The sequence below is a fragment of the Ictidomys tridecemlineatus genome, chromosome 4 (genome assembly GCF_052094955.1).
Source record: "Ictidomys tridecemlineatus isolate mIctTri1 chromosome 4, mIctTri1.hap1, whole genome shotgun sequence".
NCBI classification, from domain to species: Eukaryota; Metazoa; Chordata; class Mammalia; order Rodentia; family Sciuridae; genus Ictidomys; species Ictidomys tridecemlineatus.
The window spans coordinates 48,631,981-48,655,985 of record NC_135480.1 but is presented as its reverse complement, the minus strand read 5'-3'; the positions used below and the strand labels follow the sequence as shown (position 1 = coordinate 48,655,985).

The 24,005-nt window shown below is 32.6% G+C and overlaps 1 protein-coding gene across 5 annotated transcripts in view; it reads left to right on the top strand.

Moving 5' to 3' along the window:
* Far1 (fatty acyl-CoA reductase 1) overlaps positions 1 to 23,774 on the top strand; it is a 57,614-nt gene extending 33,840 nt beyond the window's left edge. For 2 of the 5 annotated variants that reach the window (XM_040284713.2, XM_040284715.2), the window contains 9 exons: positions 700 to 879; positions 3,481 to 3,658; positions 4,585 to 4,629; positions 4,732 to 4,859; positions 5,611 to 5,678; positions 7,174 to 7,345; positions 15,145 to 15,274; positions 19,287 to 19,414; positions 20,938 to 23,774. In XM_040284713.2, the coding sequence (XP_040140647.1) occupies positions 700 to 879; positions 3,481 to 3,658; positions 4,585 to 4,629; positions 4,732 to 4,859; positions 5,611 to 5,678; positions 7,174 to 7,345; positions 15,145 to 15,274; positions 19,287 to 19,414; positions 20,938 to 21,100 (1,192 nt within the window). In that variant the 3' untranslated portion in view covers positions 21,101 to 23,774. Of the gene's footprint in view, positions 1 to 699; positions 880 to 3,480; positions 3,659 to 4,584; positions 4,630 to 4,731; positions 4,860 to 5,610; positions 5,679 to 7,173; positions 7,346 to 7,645; positions 7,818 to 15,144; positions 15,275 to 19,286; positions 19,415 to 20,937 lie in introns of all 5 variants that reach the window. The other 3 variants (XM_040284714.2, XM_021727334.3, XM_005326780.5) reach the window with 3 other exon arrangements.
* Positions 23,775 to 24,005: the final 231 nt, after the last annotated feature.

The following is a 24,005-nucleotide window of genomic DNA, read 5'->3' as shown; positions in this document are numbered from 1 at the left end:
TTATATAGAGAGAAAAAAATAAATAAATTCCAGGAAGGTAAAATGTAAGTCATTTTGGTTCTTATATATGCCTGTTTTAACAGTTTTATTTTAATACTCTTTATATTTTGTAAGTGGCCTTAAAAAACTTATATTATTTCTACAGAGAGAGAAATAAATGTATTCTTATTTGATTATATAATTTAATATTTCTAAGTTTTATTTGGCTGTTTTAGTTACTGATAATGCTATAGTAGCATTTTATAATTACTTAATCATCCTAATTTCTTCTCCTTTTGAAACATCCAAATGTGAACGATTATACTTTTAGAAATCAGAATTCAAAAGAAGTCTAGAATGATTTCAAAACGTATACATAAAAGCTAAAGACTGAAATTATCTGATTTTATTTCTAGGTAATTACAGTTTTTAAAATTTGTACTTTAATTTATTAAATCCTATTTGTTTTATTTACTTATTTATCTTATAGTCAGAAAATTTCTTTTTAAACATAGCTGCTACAGTGAATGTACTTAATACTGAAGTAAAACACAAAATCAGAGCAGAAGGGTAAATTGAAAAGAATCAGGAACCTGTTTCTATCTCTCTCTGCCTTTCTAAGGAGAAAAAGATGTTTTTAAACATCTTTTTTAATTCATATTCCAAAGGTAAAGTAAGTAACACAGGTTTCCAGTTTTTCATTGTCAATTTCTTTTACAGAGATGCTGTGCAGTTAAATGTAATTGCTACACGACAGCTTATTCTCCTTGCACAACAAATGAAGAACCTGGAAGTGTTCATGCATGTGTCAACAGCATATGCCTACTGTAATCGAAAGCATATTGATGAAGTAGTCTATCCACCTCCTGTAGATCCCAAGAAGCTGATTGATTCTTTAGAGTATGTTTGTTTGAAATTGTATACATTGCTTTTATCTCAAAACTTTATATCTGAGTTTGTCTATTTTTCCCTTTCCCCACCCCACATACATGCATACATTGATCTCTTTCTTAACAAATTATTGCATGTCTGCTATGCTCTTTTTATTGTATAGATTTATGTCTGGGTGTTGCTGTGAAGTTAGTGTATGAATTTCACTTTTTACTAAGTGTAAATGATTAGAGAAAGACCTGAACAAACTAGGACACTAGGGGTTCAGTTTTCCAATTAATCAGTTCTGGCAACTAAAAAGTCCCTGTGGAGACTAATGATTGCCTGCTCAGTAGCTAGGGTCTAGTTTATTCAAGGATTATCAACTCCCACCACAATGGAGTGTATCAATAGAGAGGTCTTTAATTATTAGGGAATGAGAGGAGTCATAGTCCTTTAATTCATATTCCAAGTGTCACTGGTTATCTTTCTGAGGATTAGGATCCCATCAGCAGTTTAGACTTGAATGATATTTGTGAGCATTTATTTGATAAAAGTATGCATCTACCATGGCCCAGTTCTCATTCCTTCAGCCAGTACTTTCTTGTCAAGTGAAATAAACAGATTCAGAGGAAAAAAAAAAAAAACGGAAAGTGGGTCACTTCTTCTTTTATAGGCTACAATAATTGAAACATTCCAGCATCTGTCATATCTTCACATGTATATCAATCTTCATTTAATGTCTCTATGGGCTTTTTTTTCTCTTATGTTCTCTGTCTCACCTTAGTCCCCTTTCTTCCCAAACATTCTATTGACTTTTGACACATTAATTACTATGCCCTGCTTTCTCCAAAATAAGCATACAGGTCCATTTTTTAAAAAAGGTTTTTTTTTTTTCCTTTTTTTTTTTTTTTTTTTTTGCTAATCATTATAAGGAACAGATAGATTATAATCTATTAAAAGAAGTTAGTAAGTATGAGAGGTTGCTATGATATCCATTAGGTAATTTACTGACTTCTATTTTATGACTTGCTTTCTCAGTTGATTCCAGATATATACTTCATTTTCCTCACAGATCAGTAGTTAGAAGCTGAATGTGGAAGTTAATGAAACATATTATTTTTTCACTTATTAGCATTGGCATGAGCAAACATCAAGAAACTGAGAAAGAGCTTGTAACTTAATTCTTTATTTTTTGCGATCTGTCATCTATCCCTTCCAGTTTTTTTGTTTTTTTTTTTTTTTTAGAACTAGGAATTAAACCCAGCAGCACTTTTTCACTGAGCCACATTCCCAGCCCTTTAGTTTAGTTTTATATATATATATATTTAGTTGTAGATGGACACTATACCTTTATTTTATTTATTTATTTTTATGAGGTGCCGAGGATTGAACCCAGTGCCTCACACATGTAAGGCAAGCACTCAACCACCGAGTCACAACCCTAGCCCCCAGTCCTTTTAGTTTTATTTTATTTTTTTATTTTGAGACAGGATCTCACTTAGTTGCATAAGGCCTCATTAAATTGCTGAGGCTGGCTTTGAACTTGGGATCCTCCTGCCTCAGCCTCCCTAACCACTGGGATTACAGGCATGCACCACCTTTGGTGGTGCTGGGGATTGAATCCAGGACCTTGTGTATAGGAGACAAGCACTTTACCAACTGAGCTATATTCTCAATCCCTCCTTTCCAGTTTTAAAACTCACCTCCATTGTGGAATTATTCTTACATTGGATACCAATTTCCCTTGAATTTAATTTTGTTATTTTTCTTTCATATATAAAAGTACTTGTATATAGAAGAATATTATCTTCTCCATCTTATGCTTCCTCATCAGTTTGTATTGGTGTCATTACAATGTCACATTATACTGAGTCTACTTATATAGATAGCATAGACAAATGTGGAAGAGGTATCCAAAAATTGGTGTATAACTTATAAAAATCAGAAATTTTGACCAGGAATGATTATAGACATTACCTAGTCTATTGCTCTTCTTTTACAGATGATTAGAGTAGACCATTTCTTTAAGAGAACTGAGAGAATTGGTGAATTTTGTGACTTCATAGTATGTTGCTAACTGAATTTTTATAACATGCTTCAACATATTTTCATTTATTGATTATCCTAGCATGTGTTAGTTTTATGAGGATATACAGTTTCAGTGCTTCACTCTGAATATTTAGATCACTAGACCTTTTTATTGTAAGTGAATCACAAATCTGTTAGGTGGTCTTATATAGATTGAAAATTCGTAAAATCTGAAAAGTTGGAGTTTATTTGGACTTTAGAAAAGAAGTATAATTTATGTGCTGTGTGATATGGAATTACCTCAGTTTGGTGTCAGGTAGCAGACACCTCTGGTTGAATACATATGAATTATGTAGCTATTTAAATTAAATAATATTTGTTAGCTTTTGCTATCTATTATGTGATTTTTGAAAGAACTCTTGGTTTTCAGACCCTTTTGGATATAGAAATTGCATATAAGGATTGTGGACTATACATGAATTTTAATGAAACCAAAACTTTTCCTTTGTCTTTTGAATGTACAAAGTTGAGTTAAGTGATTTTTTTTTATTCAAAATTAAAATACCTGGAAATATTTTTGTATGCATTTTTTTTCACCAGGTGGATGGATGACGGACTAGTAAATGATATCACACCAAAACTGATAGGAGACAGACCTAATACTTACATATACACAAAAGCATTGGCGGAGTATGTTGTACAACAAGAAGGAGCAAAGCTAAATGTGGCAATTGTAAGGCCATCAATTGTTGGTGCCAGTTGGAAAGAACCTTTTCCAGTAAGTTGTTAGAAATCTTTTATAAATAATTATAATTGAGAATTTTAAGTCATATTTGTGTAAAAGAAGTTTGATTTTAAGAATAGGTATTATTTACTGAACATGGCTTACTTTGGCAAAACTGTTTCCTTTTCCTAGGAAGAGATGTACTTTGATTTCTAACATGAATATAGATATATATAGAAATGTAGATAACATTTTAAGAATCCTAGTTGAAAATTAAATCAAAAGCTATGGTATTATCTTGATTAAAGGAGATCATAATTTCATTTGTTTTTTATTACTAAAAAAAGACAGGCCTTCCAAGATGTAGTAGAATTCACTTTCTATATAGATCACAAAGTTAAGAAAGATACAAGAAATTTCTATGAGAACTTGCTGTTAAAAAAAACAAGGTATTTTGATACTTGTAAATCCCTGGAATAAGAAAAAGCAGAAATATTAACCAGTAGGTAAATTGATTTTGGAAGAACCTAGATTTGTGCTAGTAGCAAGTAATAGCATGTCTTTTATTACTTTGTTAATCTCTTACTCTGTTTTGTTCAGTAAATTTGGGGAGTACTTGCCATTTTCCCTCAATCAGGATGCTGCATTAGTAAATAGCATATAATCAGGCTTAACTAGGCTTACTTTAATAAAAATAATTGACAATATACACTCTACTTTATAAAATTTCCTTTGCAGAGAATTAATGGAACAGTATGTGACCCCTTAAAATATTATTATTTAATCATTTGTAATCCAGAAGAAGACTACTTCTATTTGGGACTGGGATCAATATTCTGGATTGTAATATAGATTTTTTAATTTTTGAAAGAAAATGACCTGTATACATTTGGAGTTGTAGATTTCAAATAACACATCTCTAGTTTCATAATATTTCTAAGCACTCCTTTCCTTTTTTTTCCTTTAATTTTTGGCAATAGGGATGGATTGATAACTTTAATGGACCAAGTGGACTTTTTATTGCGGTAAGTAAACTTTTTGATTTATTTAATATTCTGTGTATTTTTTAAAATATATATACACTTCAGCTTATATATCTTAAGGTTTTGTTTTTAATTTCAACAAAGGCAGGGAAAGGAATTCTCCGAACAATGCGTGCCTCCAACAATGCCCTTGCAGATCTTGTTCCTGTAGATGTAGTTGTCAACACAAGTCTTGCAGCAGCCTGGTATTCCGGAGTTAATAGGTATATGAGGTGACAATGTTGCTTATTAAATATATAGTAACTTAAAAGGGAAAACAGAGCTACTGACTAAAGTTAGTTAATCCCTTAGTCCTGATATTGCCATAGCAATATATAGGCAATGTTACAGTCAACTGTAAGTGTTGATATATCCCTAGCAATAACAAGTGGACTCATCAGTAGTAATGAAAAATCAATGTTAATACTTCTGTGTACCTACAAAATATATAAATTTGTTAGGGATTTTAAAAAGTAAAGAGTCCTTCCCAAGGTTGATTTTTTTTTTTTTTTTTTAAATCCAAATGAAAACTTGATATAAATTTGCAACGTATAAAGAGTTGGAATTTGAGAGTGGTTTACATATATTAAACACGGTACAGTAGAGCAGCTTTATTCAATCTGTGAGCATTCTTTTAAAAGATAACAAAATTTATAGGAAACGCTTAAGTTTAACTTTTTTTTCCCTAACTTGAGTCTCTGAAAATTAGGAGATAGAAGAGCCGAGATTGTTAGTGTTTTTTTTTTTCTTTTGAAAACATACTCCCATTAATAAAAGGAAGAAAAATGTAAAAAGAAAAGAAAATGATAATTCTGGGGGGAGAGGAAAGATAAAAGTAGTGTTGGTCATCAGACATTAAGAAAATCCTTAAGAATAATTTTTCATTTATTGTCCTTATAGATTTCTATTTTAATATCATGTAAGATTTAAATAGGTTGTTCAGCTTCTTTTTATGTTTCATTACTTTCATCTTTGTCTTTGCAGGCCAAGAAACATCATGGTGTATAATTGCACGACAGGCAGCACTAATCCTTTCCACTGGGGTGAAGTTGGTATGATTTTATCTGTGTTTTTGAATGTTAGAATATATCTTAACTTAAAATGTTCACTGAGTTTTTAATTGTTAGAATACCCATGAGGCATTAAGGACATTGAGTTACCAATTTGTTCTTATTTTAATTGCCATTTTAGAAGTAATATCTACCAGTACTGCCTTGTGGTCCATCCTCAGTAGTGTTTCAAAATGTAAAAATATCCTGCTGTATATTCCCATCCACCCTACCCTTGTCTGACCCTTGCTGTTTTTCTGTTGCCATCTGCAGCAACCTTTATAGATAACCTGTGGTACGGGAATAGTCCTTTTTTTCACTCTCCTGAGTACCCATAGTCTTGATGTTGCTGATCCATAGGCAGTATCACTCCTGCTTATAAGAGCTAGTGTATTAAATGGCCCCCAGAGTAATAAATGAAAGATGTAGTAGGAATTAGGATACATTTTGCCAGAATATTTTCTACTAACATTTATTAATGTATTTAAATTCCCAGATCCACAGCAAATAATGTGTATGATATGTTACTAGTTCTAAAATAGGAATAATATATAAAGCCTACTGAAATGGAATCATTTTTAAATTGTTGGTTGATGGTTTCAAATTTAAAGTAAAACATACTTATAGCATTGATTTAGTAATGGATCTTATTTTACCATTGATTAATTTTTTTACCCCTGCAAAGCAATTTTGATTTTTAAAGTATATCTTTCATGGCATTCGTCCTAGGGCTTTTCTCTGCCATTTTTATTTAAGTTTAAACATTGACTGTTAGTGTATATAAGAAAAAAAGAAATATAAGAAAAAAAAATCAAGGATGATTTTTAAGTACTCTTCTTTGGAGAATATTGAAACATTTTACATAAGGATTTTTTAATAGTCTTCCATTGTGTTATAAAATTTAGTGAAAAATCACATTGGCTTTTTTCTTTTTTTTTTAATGAATATCTCAATATACATCTTCATTAAAATCTTTAACATAGATGATACCAAGTTGATTGTGTTGACATTGAGTAACCTAAAAAAATTGCAGCAGAGATTATTTTTAGGTCGTTTTAAACTTGTTTGATGTATGTTAATTTGAACAACTTAATTATTCATAAGCAAAGGATGATGATTTTCCTTTTTTTTTTTAAGTAAGTACAGTAATAAGAATCTGGAAAGAGGAACAGAAAGAAAGAAGCTATCTTGAGAGGTGAACTATAGAAAGTGACATTATAAACTGACATAGGTAAAACATTAAAAAGATCTTAAGAGTGAATTTTAGCAAAAATTCATTCATCTAATTAAAATTTATAAATAGTGGCAGTTTTTAAACCGCTCAAGTTTGGAAGTCTGTACCCATATTCTCTTAGCTACTATAGAGAGTAGAAAAATTTGTTTTTTAAATGAACGAACTCTGACATCTTTGGTAAAATATTGCATTGTAAAAACATTTTTTTTCAAAACTTCATTACATGGTTATTATCAAAGCTGTTACACAACTTTTCTTCCTCAGAATACCATGTAATTTCCACTTTCAAGAGGAATCCTCTCGAACAGGCCTTCAGACGGCCCAATGTAAATCTAACCTCCAATCACCTTTTATATCATTACTGGATTGCTGTAAGCCATAAGGCCCCAGCATTCCTGTATGATATCTACCTCAGGATGACTGGAAGAAGCCCAAGGTAATGGTGACTAGCTCTGTCTTATCTGTTCCTCTGACTGTTAAACAACCCATGCTTTACACTAAAATGCATATTAACTCTGTATCTGTTTAAGCTTATGATAAGGCTTAATGGCCTTTTGTGAATGAGAAGACTCTTGAATTTAAGGCTTTGTCAGAAAAACAAAGGTAGTGTTGTAAGTCACTCTAACTTATTTGGATGATAAATTATTGTTATGTGTTGAATTCTAGGTCTAACTTTAGGTACTTTTCTGAATAACAAGTAATATTCAAAATGCTTTGACGCTTATTTTTCCTACAGGATATTATCTAAACCATTCCTTCAAGATGAATCCTTTAAACCGAGTATACAGGCACCCCAATGTTAAGTTCTATTCCAACAACCTATTGCTTCATTATTGGAAGGGTGTCAGACATACAGTACCTGCATTATTGCTCGATCTTGCACTCAGGTTGACAGGTCAGAAACCGTGGTAAGAAGAATAGCAGTAAATACACTATGTATTGGTAAGGTGGTGGAAGCTTGCTGGAGAGACAAAAAGTCGCTAGCATGAGCTTTACCTTTAGAATTACTAACCTGATTAATCACAATCACAATCAAGATGCTAGGACATTTTTTAGAAATGGGAGAGATTTGGGGACATTAACTATCCATCTCATTTTATTGGGCCATTGATCCTCCAGAATCCCATAACAATAGGAAATGTCCTACATCAGGGTTGTCATTGTTATTATAAGCTGAAATTGAGCCCTTTCCTCTCCCCCTTAAAAACCTAGGGGTGGAATTTTCACAGGAGATTAAGGGTAAAATGTTTTACTTTAAATGGATGGTATAGTTTTATACAAAAAATGTAAGATGATTCTAAAAATCTGATTACTTGAAATATCTCAGCTGTCCATTCAGCTTATAATATGGTAATTACAGTTTTTGACTAATTTTCCAGGTTGGGAATGATATATAGTTTTTTAAAAAGTTAATAGCAAATGGAAAATTTTTTTTCCTCATAGTTGTAATAGCCTTTCTTTCTTCTCTCCTGTTTTTTTTTTTAATTTTTACTGAAACCCTACATTCAGTTCTGCTGTCATTACCACACAATTACAGTGAAATGTACCACAAAAATATTTACTTATTTTAACTACATTGGCATTACAGTGGAACCTTTGTTTAGAGAATAATTATGTATAAAGAAGATGCTGATTCCAGAACTTCCATCAGCTGCTCAAGAAATAAAAGTGAGGTATCTGCTAGTTATAGTGTAAACTGTATCAGAATCTGAATTAATTGTAGGGACTTTCTGTGGATTCACTTGTCCATGATGTTCATACATATGGACATATGATGTTCATACATATGGACATATGTGAGAAGTGTTGAACAACTTTAAGAAAATATTTTCAAGTTTTTCTACAATGATCTGCAAAGTGGAGTATTTACCATTGACAGCATATTTTCATGGCTAAATAAGCAGGCAAAAATTAATGATGGCAGTACATGTTTTCTTTATATTAATTAAGTTATTACAGATTATGGCAGGAAAATCACAAATAGTTTTTAAAAAAGTAAAACAGGTTAAAATTTCACAGTGCCTCACACAGAGAAATAGGGCTTAGTAAACTTGAATGAATAGCTCAAGTTTACCAGATGATGTTGCTATATAAGAAATCATCTGAAATTGAGAGACTTTTTAGACATTCACTTTTTTTTCAACTTATTATTTCTCTCAGAATTGGGAATTTGGGCAGGAAATGAGCTGGTTGGTGTTGGCTTAGGGACTTTCATGTGGTTGTGATCAGATGGAGCTGAAAAAGCTAAGTGTAATGGCGAACAGTGGAGCACCTAGGGACCAGGGGTCCCTTCCTATGGTATCAGAATCTCTCCACGTAGGCTCTTTGCAAGGCCTAATGGTAGCCTTTGGGGAATTAAATTCATATATGACAGCTAAAGGCTTTGAGGAGGTGGTATTTCAGTTAGAAAGGTGGAAGCTACATTGCCTTTTCTGTTCTACTTAAGGAAGTCATGCATTATCACTTTTGCCTCATTCTTTCAGGACACAAGAGAGTTAGATCTTCCTAGATTTAAGGTAAAGGGATGTAGAGAATGGTTAAGATCATGCTGTAAATGAACAAATGAGATAAAAATTGAAGTCATTTTTGGAAAGGGCAGGTTGCTATAGTCAGCCTTTTGGCCAAAACAATTTTTATTCCTTCCACATGGAAAATGAAGTTGCTACTTTCCCCCAGGATCCCTGTGGCATCAGCTTGAAGCCAAGATTTTGTCATTTAAATCTGATACAGTTGCAGATCAGGCTCTTCAGGAGTGATATTGTAAATATAGCTCCTCAAGTGTATTTCAAATGTTAATCTGAAAACCTGTGTACTCAAGTAAGTTACTAGCTACTCATATACCCACACCCAACATATGAAGAAGCAGCATTGGATAGTGATTTCAGACAGTATTCTTCACAAAGAGAAAATAGGAAGTACACAGCCAGTTCTGAATTCCAGTCAGGAATTTGTTGATAGTTTCTTAATTAGGGTTCACTTCTACTCTGGGACTTCCTGGAGTCTCTTGACTCTGCTCTCTTGAGTCATCCTTTTGCTACAAAAATGATCTATGTGTGAAAATGAATAGTCTACTTACCCTTCTTCTTGCCTATTAAAAAGTTAAGCATCCTGGGCAGGGGTGACACAGGTGTGTCACAGAAACAGCTGTTTGAAAGGCAGGATTTAGGAGGAAAGTAATTAAGATCTAAAGTGTTAGATAGACACATAGCAACTTCCTAGCAACTTCCTGTTTTCATCAGCTTTTTTCTCTGCTCTGGCTAAAAGACCTGACCAGCACAATTACAGAGGAGGAAAAGTTTATTTAAGGGCTCACAGTTTGAGAGGTCTTAGGCCATAGAAGGCCAGCTTCATTCCTCAGGGCTTGAGGTGAGGCAGGACATCATGGCGGGAGAATGTGGTGGAGGGAAGCAGCTCACATTGTGATCAAAAAGCAGAGAGAGACTCCAATCACCAGATTCAAATATGTACCCCCAATGAACCACTTCCTCCAGGCACACCTTACCACTTTAGTTACACTCACTTAATCCTTCTCAGGGTATTAAATCACTGATGGGGTTAAGACTCTTACAACCCAATCATTTCTCCTCTGAACCTTTTGCATCGTCTCTCACATGAGCTTTTGGGGGACACCTTGTCTCAAAGTGATCAAACTTTTCTAAAAACGGCCATGCAATAATTATTTTAGGCTTTGTAGGCCATGTGGTTTATGTTGATACTACTCAACTCTGCTGTTAAAGAGTGAAAGCAGCCAGGCTCCGTGGCACATGCCTGTAATCCCAGTGGCTTGGGAAGCTGGGCAGGAGGAGTGCAAATTCAAAGCCAGTCTCAGCAACTAAGCAAGGCTTTAAGTAATTTAGTGAGACCCTATAAAGAAAGGGGGGGGGGCTGGGGATGTTTCTCAAGTGCTTAAGTTCCTCTGATTCAATCCCTGGTACCAAAAATAAAAAATAAATAAATAGAAGGAATAAAAGCAGCCATAGACAGTATATAAATGAATGAACCTATATAAATGCATGTTATTTACACAGGTAGTAGTCAGGATTTGGTGTGTAGGCCCTTGTTTACTGATCCTTGATACAGAGATGTCTTCATTTTGTATTCTGTCTGTCCCTTTTACATATAAACTAATGTGATTGTTTTAAAGATTGTGTGGGTTTTCAGTGTATCTGTTTTAAAGCAGTTCATTCCATTAGACCAAAACTATATTTTGAGATCACTTTGAGACAAACCTTTTTCAATCTGGGTCTCTTAGGAAGTTGCTATGGGACAACACCTTTAGATCTTACATCCTACATTTCAGACAGCAGAGTTTCTGCACTACATGTCTTTAAGATCTAGAGTTCTTTTGTCTGAAAGATTCTTTGAGCTATCTTAGATTGTTTGAAAGTATTAAAGAATCTTACATTCTTAGCTTGGATGTGATCTGTGCTCAAAAACTATTTCTTAAAAGAATTCCTGACTGGTATTGTACATTATCTCCAAGTATCATTCAAATAGTTTTTGTTTGTTTGTTTGTTTGTGGTGCTGGGGATTGAACCCAGGCCTTGTAATACAGGGCAAGCTCTCTATCAACTGAGCTGTATCCTCAGTCCTCAAACAGTTCATAGTTTTGTTTTTTTTTTTTTTTAAGTATATTTTCTTTTATTTATTTATTTATTTATTTATTTATTTATGGTGCTAAGGATCGAACCCAGAGCCTTGCACATGCTAGGCGAGCACTTTACTACTAAGCCATAACCCCAGCCCTCAGACAGTTCATTTGTAAAGATCATCTTTGTCCTCTTTCAAGAAGTCTTGACCAGATTGATTTTTATTAGGTATAGTTTCTGTTATCTTCCATATTATTACAGATGACAATTTTGTGGGGTTTTTTTTGTTGTTGTTCTTTTAGCTTCCAGTTTGTTTTTGGTGCTAGGGATTGAAACCAGCGCCTTGTACATGCGAAGCAAGCACTCTATCTCCAAACTACAGTCCTGAACCCATTTTCCTCATTTTACGCCCTTACTAAGAGTCTCCCCAGAGCTCTTTAAAATCTTCTGCTAATATTCTTTCCTGTTCCTTTCAGATTTCAGTAACTCTTCTCAAGAGCCTTACCAATTTTGTCTACTACCTGATTATAAAGCCAATATTGCATGATTTAGATTTTTAGAATAGCACCCTTCCCCCGCACTCCCAATAGTACTAAGTTACTGTCTTCTGTGCTGTATTATGCATCACAGCAAACTTAGTGTCTTAAAACAAGTTATTTGTCATAATTTTTGTGGATAAGGAATTAAAGACTTGGCCAGGTTCTAGCTCAGGATCTTTCAAATGATTGCATTCAGATAAGGACTAACACAGGTATACTGTGGAGAAAGTGGTAAAGGGGAGGAAGGGTGCAGGGCACCTGGGGTGGCCAGGCATCTTTCTTTCTTCATGTAGTTTGAGAGTCTCTCCATGTGGTTTCTACACATGGACTAGTTTGAGCTTCCTCGCAGCATGGCAGCCTTGGGGGGAGTTGGACAGCATACATGGTGACTGAAGGCTTCAAGGGTGAGTATTCCAGTGAGCAAGGCAGAAAACTTACCACCTTTTCTGACCTAGCCCCAGAGTCACACAGTGTCACTTCTACTTCATTCTGTTGGTTATAAATTACCTTCCCTCTTGAGGGGAATATAGTCTGCGTGATATTATAGACGTGCAGGTAGGATGGGAGATAATAATGTGAGGCTAAGTATTAAAGCAGGAATGATCATTGACTTCTGGGAATGTGTATAAAAAATGTGTATAAAAGTAACAAAGGACATAAAAGTTTTTTTATGTAGGCAGTTTTATAAAAGTTAAGTACTAAAGTCTTAAAATTTATATTATTTAATTTCTTCATATATTTACTTAGCCAAGGTACTGAGCTTTACACCTTGCCTGATTCTACATTAAACTCATGGTATCCATTTTACTCATTTGTGTTAACTTAAGTGTCAGCCAGATGAAAATCTGACTTGCTATTTATCTTGATGTAATTATAGTCTAACTCAGATATGCATCATGGATTCTTATAATGTGGGGACCAAGATGCATGACATTATTGTATATAGAAGCAGTATAAATTATTTATTTTAGCTCTTGAAATTTTAACATTTCCTTAGTGTTAAAAACAGCATCTAGAACAAATGGCTTCATGGCTTTTGGTTATTTAGCTTAACTCTATGTAGCATAACTTCTCTGAATCTGATTTTTTTCATCTGTGTGATTCTCAACTGGGGACATTTGAGAATATTTAGAGCTATTTTTAGTTATCACAATGAGGGGGGGGGCGTGCTGCTGGCATCTAGTGGTAGAGCCATGGATGCTGCCAAGCATTTTATAGAACACAGAACTGTGACCTGCCACAAGCAGAGAATTATCTGACTCATTATTATAGCCAAGGTTGACAAGTGCTAGATTAGATATCATTAAGATTTTACACTACTTTACAAGACTGTGATTGACTATATTTTGAAGATTGCTATTTGAATAAATATTAGAATGTTCATCACTCTCACCACAAACATTTTATTTGCTCTGTTATTTGTTTAATCAAAGAGTAATATTGTAGTTTTAAGGGGTTTGTTTATTTTTCTTTAATCCTCCATAGTATTCAATCCAGTATTCAATCCAATTTTATTGCCTGATAAATATTTTATAAATTTTCACTTATATATCTCCCCCACCTTTTTTTCCCTGCAATTATTGTTGGAGTAGTTGAATCCTGGATTGATTTTTTAGGGCACTTCATTCATTTGAATGAATCTGAAGATAAGAATAGGTGAGAATTATCACTGAAAAAGAAGTAAGGAAGAAAAACTTTTTAATAAAATATATGTTGGAAAAATATGTTAACTGTGTGTGTGTGTGTGTGTGTGTGTAGATTCAAGTTTACTATACTGGCTGTGATAGTATTGAATTAGTTTTTTATATATATATATATATATTTAATTGCCTAACCTCTTCTAAAAGCAATATGTCTTTTGTCTCCACCCCAAATACTTTCTATCTATGTGAACTATTTCTGTCCAAATACAGCTTTTGATGTTTTATTTTTTTGGTTTTTAACAGATGTGTTATTTTATAATTACGTTATTGGATGAAATAGTTTTTCTTTACATGGTCCATATTGCCTCATTTTCCAGTATTCTGGATTCAAGGTTTCTTTCTAAATGTATTGAATATGTTACCAAGATTACTTAGATAGTGATACTGTTTTGATTTTCTTCCCCATTTCTGATATTGCAGTTTTCTTCCATATCCCTAGTTTCTAAAGCTCTAATTTGGGGACTTTCTAAACTACATATAATGCTAATCCTTATTCTGGGAACATAAATGGACTTCTTTCAAAGTATTTTTCAGTAAATTATTTCTCAATAAATTTATTTTCTGTCTTCAGAAGTTGGGATTTTTTGGTGTTATTTTATTTCAAAAAGTTCTTTCTTCCTTTTTGTTACTTAACATGGGTAATTATTGTTTTATAGTTGTTACTGCTCAGATTAGTGTTATGATATCAATGACTAACAGTGAGCAATAATAAATAACAGATACAATGATTAAGACCTTTGTCCTTTTTAAAGAAACAAAAAGGTTTATACTCCCTTATTTTTATGCAAAGGGGCGTTGTTGGGGTCATGGGGAGATGATATATTCATCTATTTCAGAAAGTTTCAGCATGAGTCATTGATTTCACAGCACATTCAGCTGATCAAGATTGGAGCCCAGTCAGTATTAAATCGGAAGTTTTTGTGTGAATATTTCTGCATACTTTGCCTCAGTGATACTAAAGAGTTGGAATCATAACAGTATATTATAAATTCATAGGGAATCTTAGGAAATGCATCTGAAAAGTGTAGTTTAAGAAAAAAAAGCAAGAGGAAATTGATTGGATCCATTTATTTGCTTTAATATTTTATATAGAAAATTTGACCTTAAAGGTGTACTGCACAGCCATTAAGAAATAATTATGTATATCAGCAGAATTCTATTTAAGCAATGCTAAATTTATTTGTTGCTACTTCCAAAGAAAATTTTTTTCATTTTGGATTTGCAAAATGTATTTCCAAGATGCAGAAATGTTCTTATTCCCTGCTGGTTTGATACACTTGTTGAATTACATATTAAAATTATACTTTAATGTTAATATATTGGGGAAACTGGTTCCCTGGGTGGTAATGGGATTTTTCCTAATCTAGGCAGTATATGAATCTGTCAATTTTTCTTGTAATACAGGATGATGAAAACAATAACTCGTCTTCACAAAGCTATGGTGTTCCTCGAATATTTCACAAGTAATTCTTGGGTGTGGAATACTGACAATGTCAATATGTTAATGAATCAACTAAACCCAGAAGATAAAAAGGCAAGTGTTTTCTGTTTTATAAGTATGTAGCATAACAGAAAACTATTAAGCAACCTGAGAAATAGATATTTTCCACAACATTATACAAACTTAAAATGCTTTTATTGTGGTTAGCACCTGCAAACCATGTATACGTTTGTACATTACTTTAGTTCTCTAGGTAAGCTCCACAATTAGAAAATGTTTAGTTCATTTAGTTTTAGCTTTAACTATGTTTATCAATGTTTTTCTCAAATATTTTCTTTCTGCCTGAAGTATATCTAGAATACCAGAATATAGTTTAGTTAGGGGATTGTTAGTATTGAACTCTTAGCTCACTATTAGGTTTTATAACATGACCTTGGCGCACATTAAAGGTAACTTACTCTTTATATTCTGTCAATATTGTTGCTCTTGGGCTGGGGATGTGGCTCAAGCGGTAGCACGCTCGCTTGGAATGCATGCGGCCCAGGTTCGATCCTCAGCACCACATACAACCAAAGATGTTGATTCCGCCAAAAAACTAAAAAAATAAATAAATATTAAAAAAATATTGTTGCTATTGAAAAGTCAGAAATTTGCTCTTCCTTTATAAGAGAGCTGTCATTTCTGGCTCATGTTCAGCTTTTCCTTTTATATTTGATGTTCTGCAGTTTCTCTATGAATGTGTCTGGTTGCTTTAGTTGGGCTTCCTGAATCTGAAGATGGTATCTTTTAGCAATGTTGGTAAAACACATAGCAGCAATTTCTTGAAATATGAATTCAAATACCACCATTCTCTTATCTTTTTCCATAGTTCCTATTATATGTTAGGTCATTCTGCCTTCAGATCTTTAAGTGTATTTCACATTTTTTTCTGGGCTGAAATCTAAATTATTTACTTAAATTCTATGGCAGTCACAGCTGAGTTTAAACCATCTATTTGAATTTGGGGTTTTAGTTCTTATATTTCCATTTTTAACAAGTTCATCGTACTTTTTAATCTCACAGATATTTCTTAAATAGCTTATAGTATTTTTTTTTCTTGGAACATGTTAAAAATAATTTTTTAAAATTTTTCTACCTGATAATTCAAACCTAAAGGATGGATAGTATCTATTCTGCTACTGTTGTTTGAGCTGAGTCTCACTGATGGCACCATGTTTCTTTGTTTTTTATTGTTATATGTTTTTCTATAAATTCATATTTCTTGAATTTATTTTGGAATTTTTTGAGGTATAGATTGCACCTGCAGTGTCTAATAAGAATTATTTGCCTTTGCAAATAAAGTTTGCACTAGCCTAGTATCTATCGGCACTAACTAGCTTGGCAGCATTAACAAGCCAGGGCCACTGAGAAGTACCTGATTAGGTTCTAGCGAACTCAGTTATTACCTTCTCTCTTTTCCAAAAGGTAATAATTGTCTTGAATCCTAATACTAAATGTTAGTTTTACCCATTTTTTGACTTTACACAAATGGTATCTGTCATTCAGTATTTTTTTCATGCTTCTTTTGATAGACATTTATTTTCAGTTTGGGTTATTAACATAAGCACACATTTGTTTAAAGTGTGTGTATACGCTAGGTCATATGTGGTGGGTCATAAGGCATTTGTATATTCAATTTAGTAGATAAAGCCATTTTAAGTGCCAATGTATAACTCCTGTCAATCCCATACTACTTTAATGTATAGTGGTATCTCTATGATTTTAGTATACATTTTCTACTACATAAAAAATGCTTATGTAGAAATAGTGGGCGGAGGGAGCCAATAATCACATTGAAAATGGGCTAGAGAAAAACAATTACAGAAGATGAGTGTTAACCATTTGAAAAGATAGCGTTACACTCAATAGAGGAAATTAAATTAAAACTAAACTAAGTTTTTATTTATTACTTAGCAGATTTACAAAAAATACAGACTTTGACAGCATAGTCTGAAGAGGCTCTAGGCAAATGGACATCCTCATACATTACTGGTAGAAATGTATGGCATGTCTTTCTTTATTCTTTCATGTTCAACCAGTTTTTATCCTTCTCTTTTAAAAGTTTTTTTTTTAATAAGTAGCTTATAGTTAGAGTTTTTTGATTTTTTTCCCAGCCTCATATTTTTATATATCTATATTTTTTAGTTATCAGTTGACCTTTATTTTTTTTATTTATGCTAAGCATTGAACCCAGGGCCTCACACATGCTGGACAAGCGTTCTACCACTGAGCCACAACCCCAGCCCTCCAGTCTCTTTTTGACACTTTTTTGGAGAACTTAGTCCAAAACATAATTCCTGATAATTTTCTATTTAAATATTTCAGTGCATTTTATGCGTCCTACTCGTTCTAAGTTCTTTTTTTCCTTGTTGCTTTTTTTAGGTGATTTTTCTCCACTATTTCTTGTTTTCCCATCTAAGTTTCATAGAATACATTCTTTTTCAATTGTTTTAGTAGGTTACTCTAGAGATTATAATATCTTTTCTTAGTTTAGCAAGAGCTAGTGTAAAATTTACATTTTCTCTGATAATAACCAATGCCTTTCTGCTATTGTTATTACATAACTTAATTTTATGTTAAGCCTCACAGGTTATTTTTGTTACAGTCTGTCTGTGCTGCTCTAGAAGAATACCAGAGGAGGGTAATTTATCATAAACAGAAGTTTGTTTATAGTTCTAAAGGCTGGGAATTCTTGAGATCAAGGGGCTTAGTATCTGGTGAAGACCTACTTCACCAATGATGGAAGGAGAAAGAGAGGGCAAGCATTCAAATTTTCGGTCTCAAGTCCTTTTATCATCAGTATTAATCTGTTTGTGAGGGTAGGACCTTCATAATTTAATCACCTTGTACTAAGCCCCACCTGCCAACACTATTGCATTGGGGATTAAATTTCTACCATGTGCTTTTAGAGGGACATATTCAAACAGTAGCACAGTCTATGCAGTAACTATTTATATGATTTACCAGCATAATTGAAATTAATTAAATGAAATTAATTGAAATGAAATGAAGATCCTTTTATTGATCTTCATTTCTTCTATCTCCAGACTTTGTAGACTCAATCTGGAATTCTTCTGCCCTGAATAATCCTCTTTAGTGTAGTTACTTCACTGTGGGTATTCTACTCATGTCATATTGTTACAGTTTTTATTCTTCAGGAAACATCTTTATTTCACCTTTGTTTTTTCAAGGATATTTCCACAGGTGTAGGATTTTATGTTAGCAATATCTTTCTTTTATACTTGGAAAACATCTCACAGTCTTTGACTTCCATTGGTTTTGGTGAGAAGTTATCCAGTAGTCATCTATCTGGCCTTTTTTCATTTATGTTCTGGTGCCTAGATATATAGATATATATGGTAGATGTGTTTTAAATGTTTCATCATTTGTCTTACTTCTGTTCCATTTTTTTTTCTTTCTTCCTGTGGGACAATCTCACACCCACGCCCATACCCATCTTTATACCCATCTCCTTTGTTAAGTCTCCCATCTTAGTGCAGTGTCTCTGTATTTTCATATTTTACTAATTAATTTATAATAGCATTTCAAATGCCCCTCCCCAACTTACCCATTTTTAGGTAAGTGATGGTGTAAAGTGAATAATCTCCTTGTCACTCCAAAGAAATTATTCCACTGAATGCTAGGAGAACTGAGCAATAGACAACTCTCTTATTTTGCTAAGAAATAGTATTTCTGTAAAGATTATTTTTCTGGATTTATCTATCCTTTTCATCAAATGGTCTCGTAACTGTTATCTATAGTTCTAAGCCAGCTTTTGTAACATGTTTTGTTTTTTTCCCTCCTAAAGTCAAAAGTATTCTCTAGGAAAATTAATCTGTGTGGTACACAAGGAACTATAGGAAGAAAAGAGAGGATGCAGATATAAAAGAACTAGAAATAAAATAGGAATATAAAGAAATATACTTAGACAATAGAAAAAATTAATACTACGTTATAATATTTTGTTACCTTGTTATTCGGGATTGCCTTTTAGAAAAAGTGAATTTGACAAGTTGTAGAAAAATTCCTTAGGAAAATATTTAACTTTTTGTTGTTGTTAATGTAGACCTTCAATATTGATGTACGGCAATTACATTGGGCAGAATATATAGAAAACTATTGCATGGGAACTAAGAAATATGTATTGAATGAAGAAATGTCTGGTCTTCCTGCAGCTAGAAAACATTTGAACAAGTAAGTTTTACAATGGTTTGATTGCATCTTGTTCTCCTTATGAAATATTATTACACAACTGTTTTGGTAAATTGGTATATCTAAAATACATTAAAAATCTATTATATTTAGGAAAAGTACTTACCTTTGGGTTGGAACTAATGGTAGTTGATTTGGCATAAAACCATTGAAAACTATTATCTTCCTCAATGTATATATTCCTTAGTATGAAGTTGGGGTGAAATTTAGTTTTTAAAAGAAATCACCACTGTCTTTTATGTTCTATTGAAGAAGTAAAGATATTAGCAGAAAATAAAAATATAATTTTATTAAATATTTAAAGATTAATATTTGGATATTAAATATTTAAAGATTTTTTTAACCCTTCTCAAATAATCTTTATAAGAGATATAGCAATACATCATTCAGCACAGAATTTTATCTTTGTAAAATAGTTATAATTTTCTTAGTCTCTTTATAAAAGTATACATGCTGATTAAAAATAAACTCAAAAAACAGAAGAATCAAAATCACTGGTAATTCACCATTCAGAGATGCAGATAATTTTAATGATCATTTCTTTTGTTTGTAGTGTCTTTTTTGTTATCTTGGTAATATTTTCAAGACTTTGACATTACTGTACTTTTGATGCCTCATAACTCTATGCGGTTTTTTGCAGGGCAGCTAGTTGTGTGGATGAGAAAACTTGAGACTTAGGAAACTTTTTATAGCAAAGCAAACTGCAATATTGATCTTTAACTTCTTATTCAAAGCTCTTTTCTCTGCGCTGTTGTTCCCATATTGCAGTTCTATCTTGTAATAGATAAGTAATGAAATTTTATGTAACATGAACACATACCTAAAGGTTTGTATTCCTTTCAAACACCATTAGAAACCATCAGAAATGTTTTGAAACATGAGCAAGGTAATATGACTGGTATTTGAGAATAGGAAGATCATCCTTTTTAGAGTTAATGCCATATGTTACTCTTGGATATGAACTTGTCAGTTGATCATTGACTGTGATTGTCAGCTTTGAATGAAGGAGTAAGTTTACTTGCCTTAAAACTTGAAAGCAACTAAAAATGTAAAAAATGCTTATTGTATTTTGTCTGTACTATAATGTATATAATGAACAAACCTTTTTAGATCAGTTAGGAAGCTCCAGAAGTTCAAGGCATGTATCTGTTTTACCTACAGATATATTATTCATGCCTAGGACAATACTGGGCACACAGGGATGCTCGGTAATATTCATTGAATAAGTTTATATTCTAAATACACTATTATGAAAACTCTTTGCTGTATTCCTATTTGATTGAGGTAGTACTTTGATGTATTACTGTGCAGGTTATTAATAGGTTAGTTTGAATTCCACTTTCTAACTTGAGGATGTCTACTCTCTGTGTGTGTGTGTGTGTGTGTGTGTGTGTGTGTGTGTGTGTGTGTGTGTGTAGTGGGATGAGTACTGCAGATTGAGCCCAGGGGTGCTCTGTTTTACTGTAGAAAATATTGTCTAGCATATCTCTCCATTTGCTTTTCAGGTTACGGAACATACGTTATGGTTTCAATACTATCCTTGTGATCCTGATCTGGCGCATTTTTATTGCAAGATCACAAATGGCAAGAAACATCTGGTACTTTGTAGTTAGCCTGTGTTACAAGTTTCTGTCATACTTTCGAGCATCCAGCACTATGAGATACTGAAGACCAAGAATTTAGCTTTAGAACATCTATGCATATGGTGGTCTAAAAATGCACAAAATGTAAAATGTACTTAAAGTCATCTCACTTTTTGTCAAACATTAAACCATCTTAGATTGGAGTGTGGAGTAAAATATGGTACATTTTATGTAACATTTAATGTTTATGTTCATAAAACCTAGTGAACACACTGTGGTATGCCAGCTCAAATCTATAATAGCCACCAAAACCATGACTAAACGTTTTGATCCCTGGAAAGAAAGGGATAGGGTGAGGGCAAGAGTAGGAAATAGGAACCCTGACCAGTATAACTGTGCAATTTTTGGGACATATTAATTAAAATATGCCTTAACATAATTTCTACTATTTAGTGCAATGGGTAGCATTTATTTGGATAGGAATACTAGCTAAGTTGGTAGATGTCTGATTCTTTAATGTTCAATTTTTTTTTTCATCAATTGAAGTGGATTTGAGTTTTGTTAAGACTATAACCAAACTATTTTCACTTCATCCTATAAGTTATTGAGTGATATCAAACATGAAAACGTGTTCCAGTTTTCTTTTTCTGATTAAATGTCCAGTGCATATCATTTTTCTATAAGTAATCAGTTGCTTTATAATGAGAAGGCTATATATTATTCTAAAAACCCACTGGATCTAAATGGGTTTGAAAATCCATATCAATATATGCTGTGTGTTTTTAAAGGACAACAAAAACAAATTCATTGAAACTGTATCAAAAAGAATAGGAGTACTTTTTTCTTGTCCACATTTCAGTCAAATAAAAATCAATCCTGTGAGATTGGGTTTATATATTGAGGCAAGAGGATTTTTTAGGACTTTATTAGAGATGGGTGTAGGGAAGGATTCACCATACTTGGGCTCTCCTTCCTTTATACATTATATCATAGGACTTTTAAAAGGCTTGTACTGCTTTTCAAATGAGATCTGAAAGTGCATTATTATGGAAGAATGTATTTGCAGCTAGTAATAACATCAAGAAAATGTCCTTGTGTGTAAGTAAACACATATTAATTTTGACCTTGAAAGCTGAATTCCTTAAAGAAAATAATACAAAATGTGTATAAAATTAAATAAAGGACTTTATTTACATACCATATAAAGTAGCAAACTGTTGAATGAGTTTGAAGATATCATTTATTTTTTCTGCATGTGGTTTTAGCTTTAGAAAGAAATGCATTATAGAAACAAGTAATAGCAAGAAAATTGATGTATATTTTAATGATACATTATAATTCCCTTTAAATTGCAATAGTAGTTTACTATTTTAACATATATTTGGTTTAACAGATTGTTCAGCATTACACGGTTCTAATTAAGCTGATCAAGTTGTATTATATTTAAATCATCAGCAGTGTATCGTGAATATGTTTAAAGGGTTCAGTTCAGTACAAAGTTACATGTAACTTCTCAATTTTCTTTGTCAATTTAAATGCAACGTATAAAAAGTTTATTTTGATATTGTGGAAAAACTAAATGTAAAAGAAATCACCTTCTTCCATGCAGGTGTATAATCTTGAAAAAGAAAAATGCTTCCATGTTGAAGCCAGATTTTCTGTAGAAAAACTTTTAAACATTATTTTAAAAGAAATATGTATGTAAATAGCTATATATTCTTTGGAATGATACTTAAGTCTTTGGTCAAGGACCATACCTTGTATAAGGTGTGAGAGACCATGACAGTGTGAAAATGGAATAAATAATGATGCCTTGGATTTAAGGTGGCCCATATATTTACATTAAGTACTTCATCTCTCCAAATATATTTCCATAACATGTTGAAAACATGCTAACATTTGTATGAGTTTTGTAATTCTGCCAGACATACCTAGAATCAGATGAATTTTCTTTATGTCTAACAAGAGGATCAGGTGCAACTTGGGCAGGCCTGTGAAGTGCTTTGGGAGTATTTTGTCTTCTGACCTGTTTTACTGTTCTTATAATTTAAGTTAAATACGAATTGGGAGGGTGCTGAGGCCACTGTATTAATTTTGTGTTTAGAATTGTGTCAAAAGAAGGGTAATGGGTAAATTAAGTATGTCATCCTAGGACTTAAAATTCTAAAATTAGTATAAAGAGTGTAGATTGTTAATCCTCACCAACTAGATTTTGGATTTAAGTCAGATTCAAAGATTTTGGAAAACTGTTCTCTGTATCGTTTCATAGACAATGTTTTTAGTTCTGTGTGTGTTTCTCACAAACTCATTTAATAAGACAGTTTATAAAATAGATTCATTTCATTTAGTTCATTTGATAAAACTGTATTCTAAAACATTTTAGATATTTCCCATTTTTCACTCTTAATTGGGACATGTGTGTTAAATTGTGATGTCATTAAGAGTTTATTTAAATTTGATCTAGCAACACTATATGTCCTACAGCTCAGTGCAGAGAAACATGGCAATATGTTGTTCTTTGACCTAAGGATGGCATAGAATGAAGATTCCATGTATTTGTATAATAAAGCTTGGAAGGGGGGGGGAAACCTCACTTCTCCCCTTTGTTTGTTTGTCTGCAGGAACTGATTCAGGATTTTTTGGTTTGTATTTTTGTTTTAATTGTAAACAGATAATCTTTTATAAGCAGTAAATAGAAGCATTATTGGGTGCCTTTGTTTGTAAACCAAAAAAGTAATAAATGAATCCCTCTATTTCCATTATAGTTTTTATTGTATTTTTATGTTCTGAAAATTATATGAGATAATGTGGTTAGGATTACAGGAAGCAGTTCTTACACCCCTTGTCTTCTTTAGGTGTCCTTATTAATTCTTACATCCCAATATTATTTAAATCTGAGTTGCTCACACAGTATTTTAGGGAAATAATATATGCCAAGTGAATGCTTTTTTGTTAAAGTATTATTTTTGTGTATTAGCTAGAATGAGGTT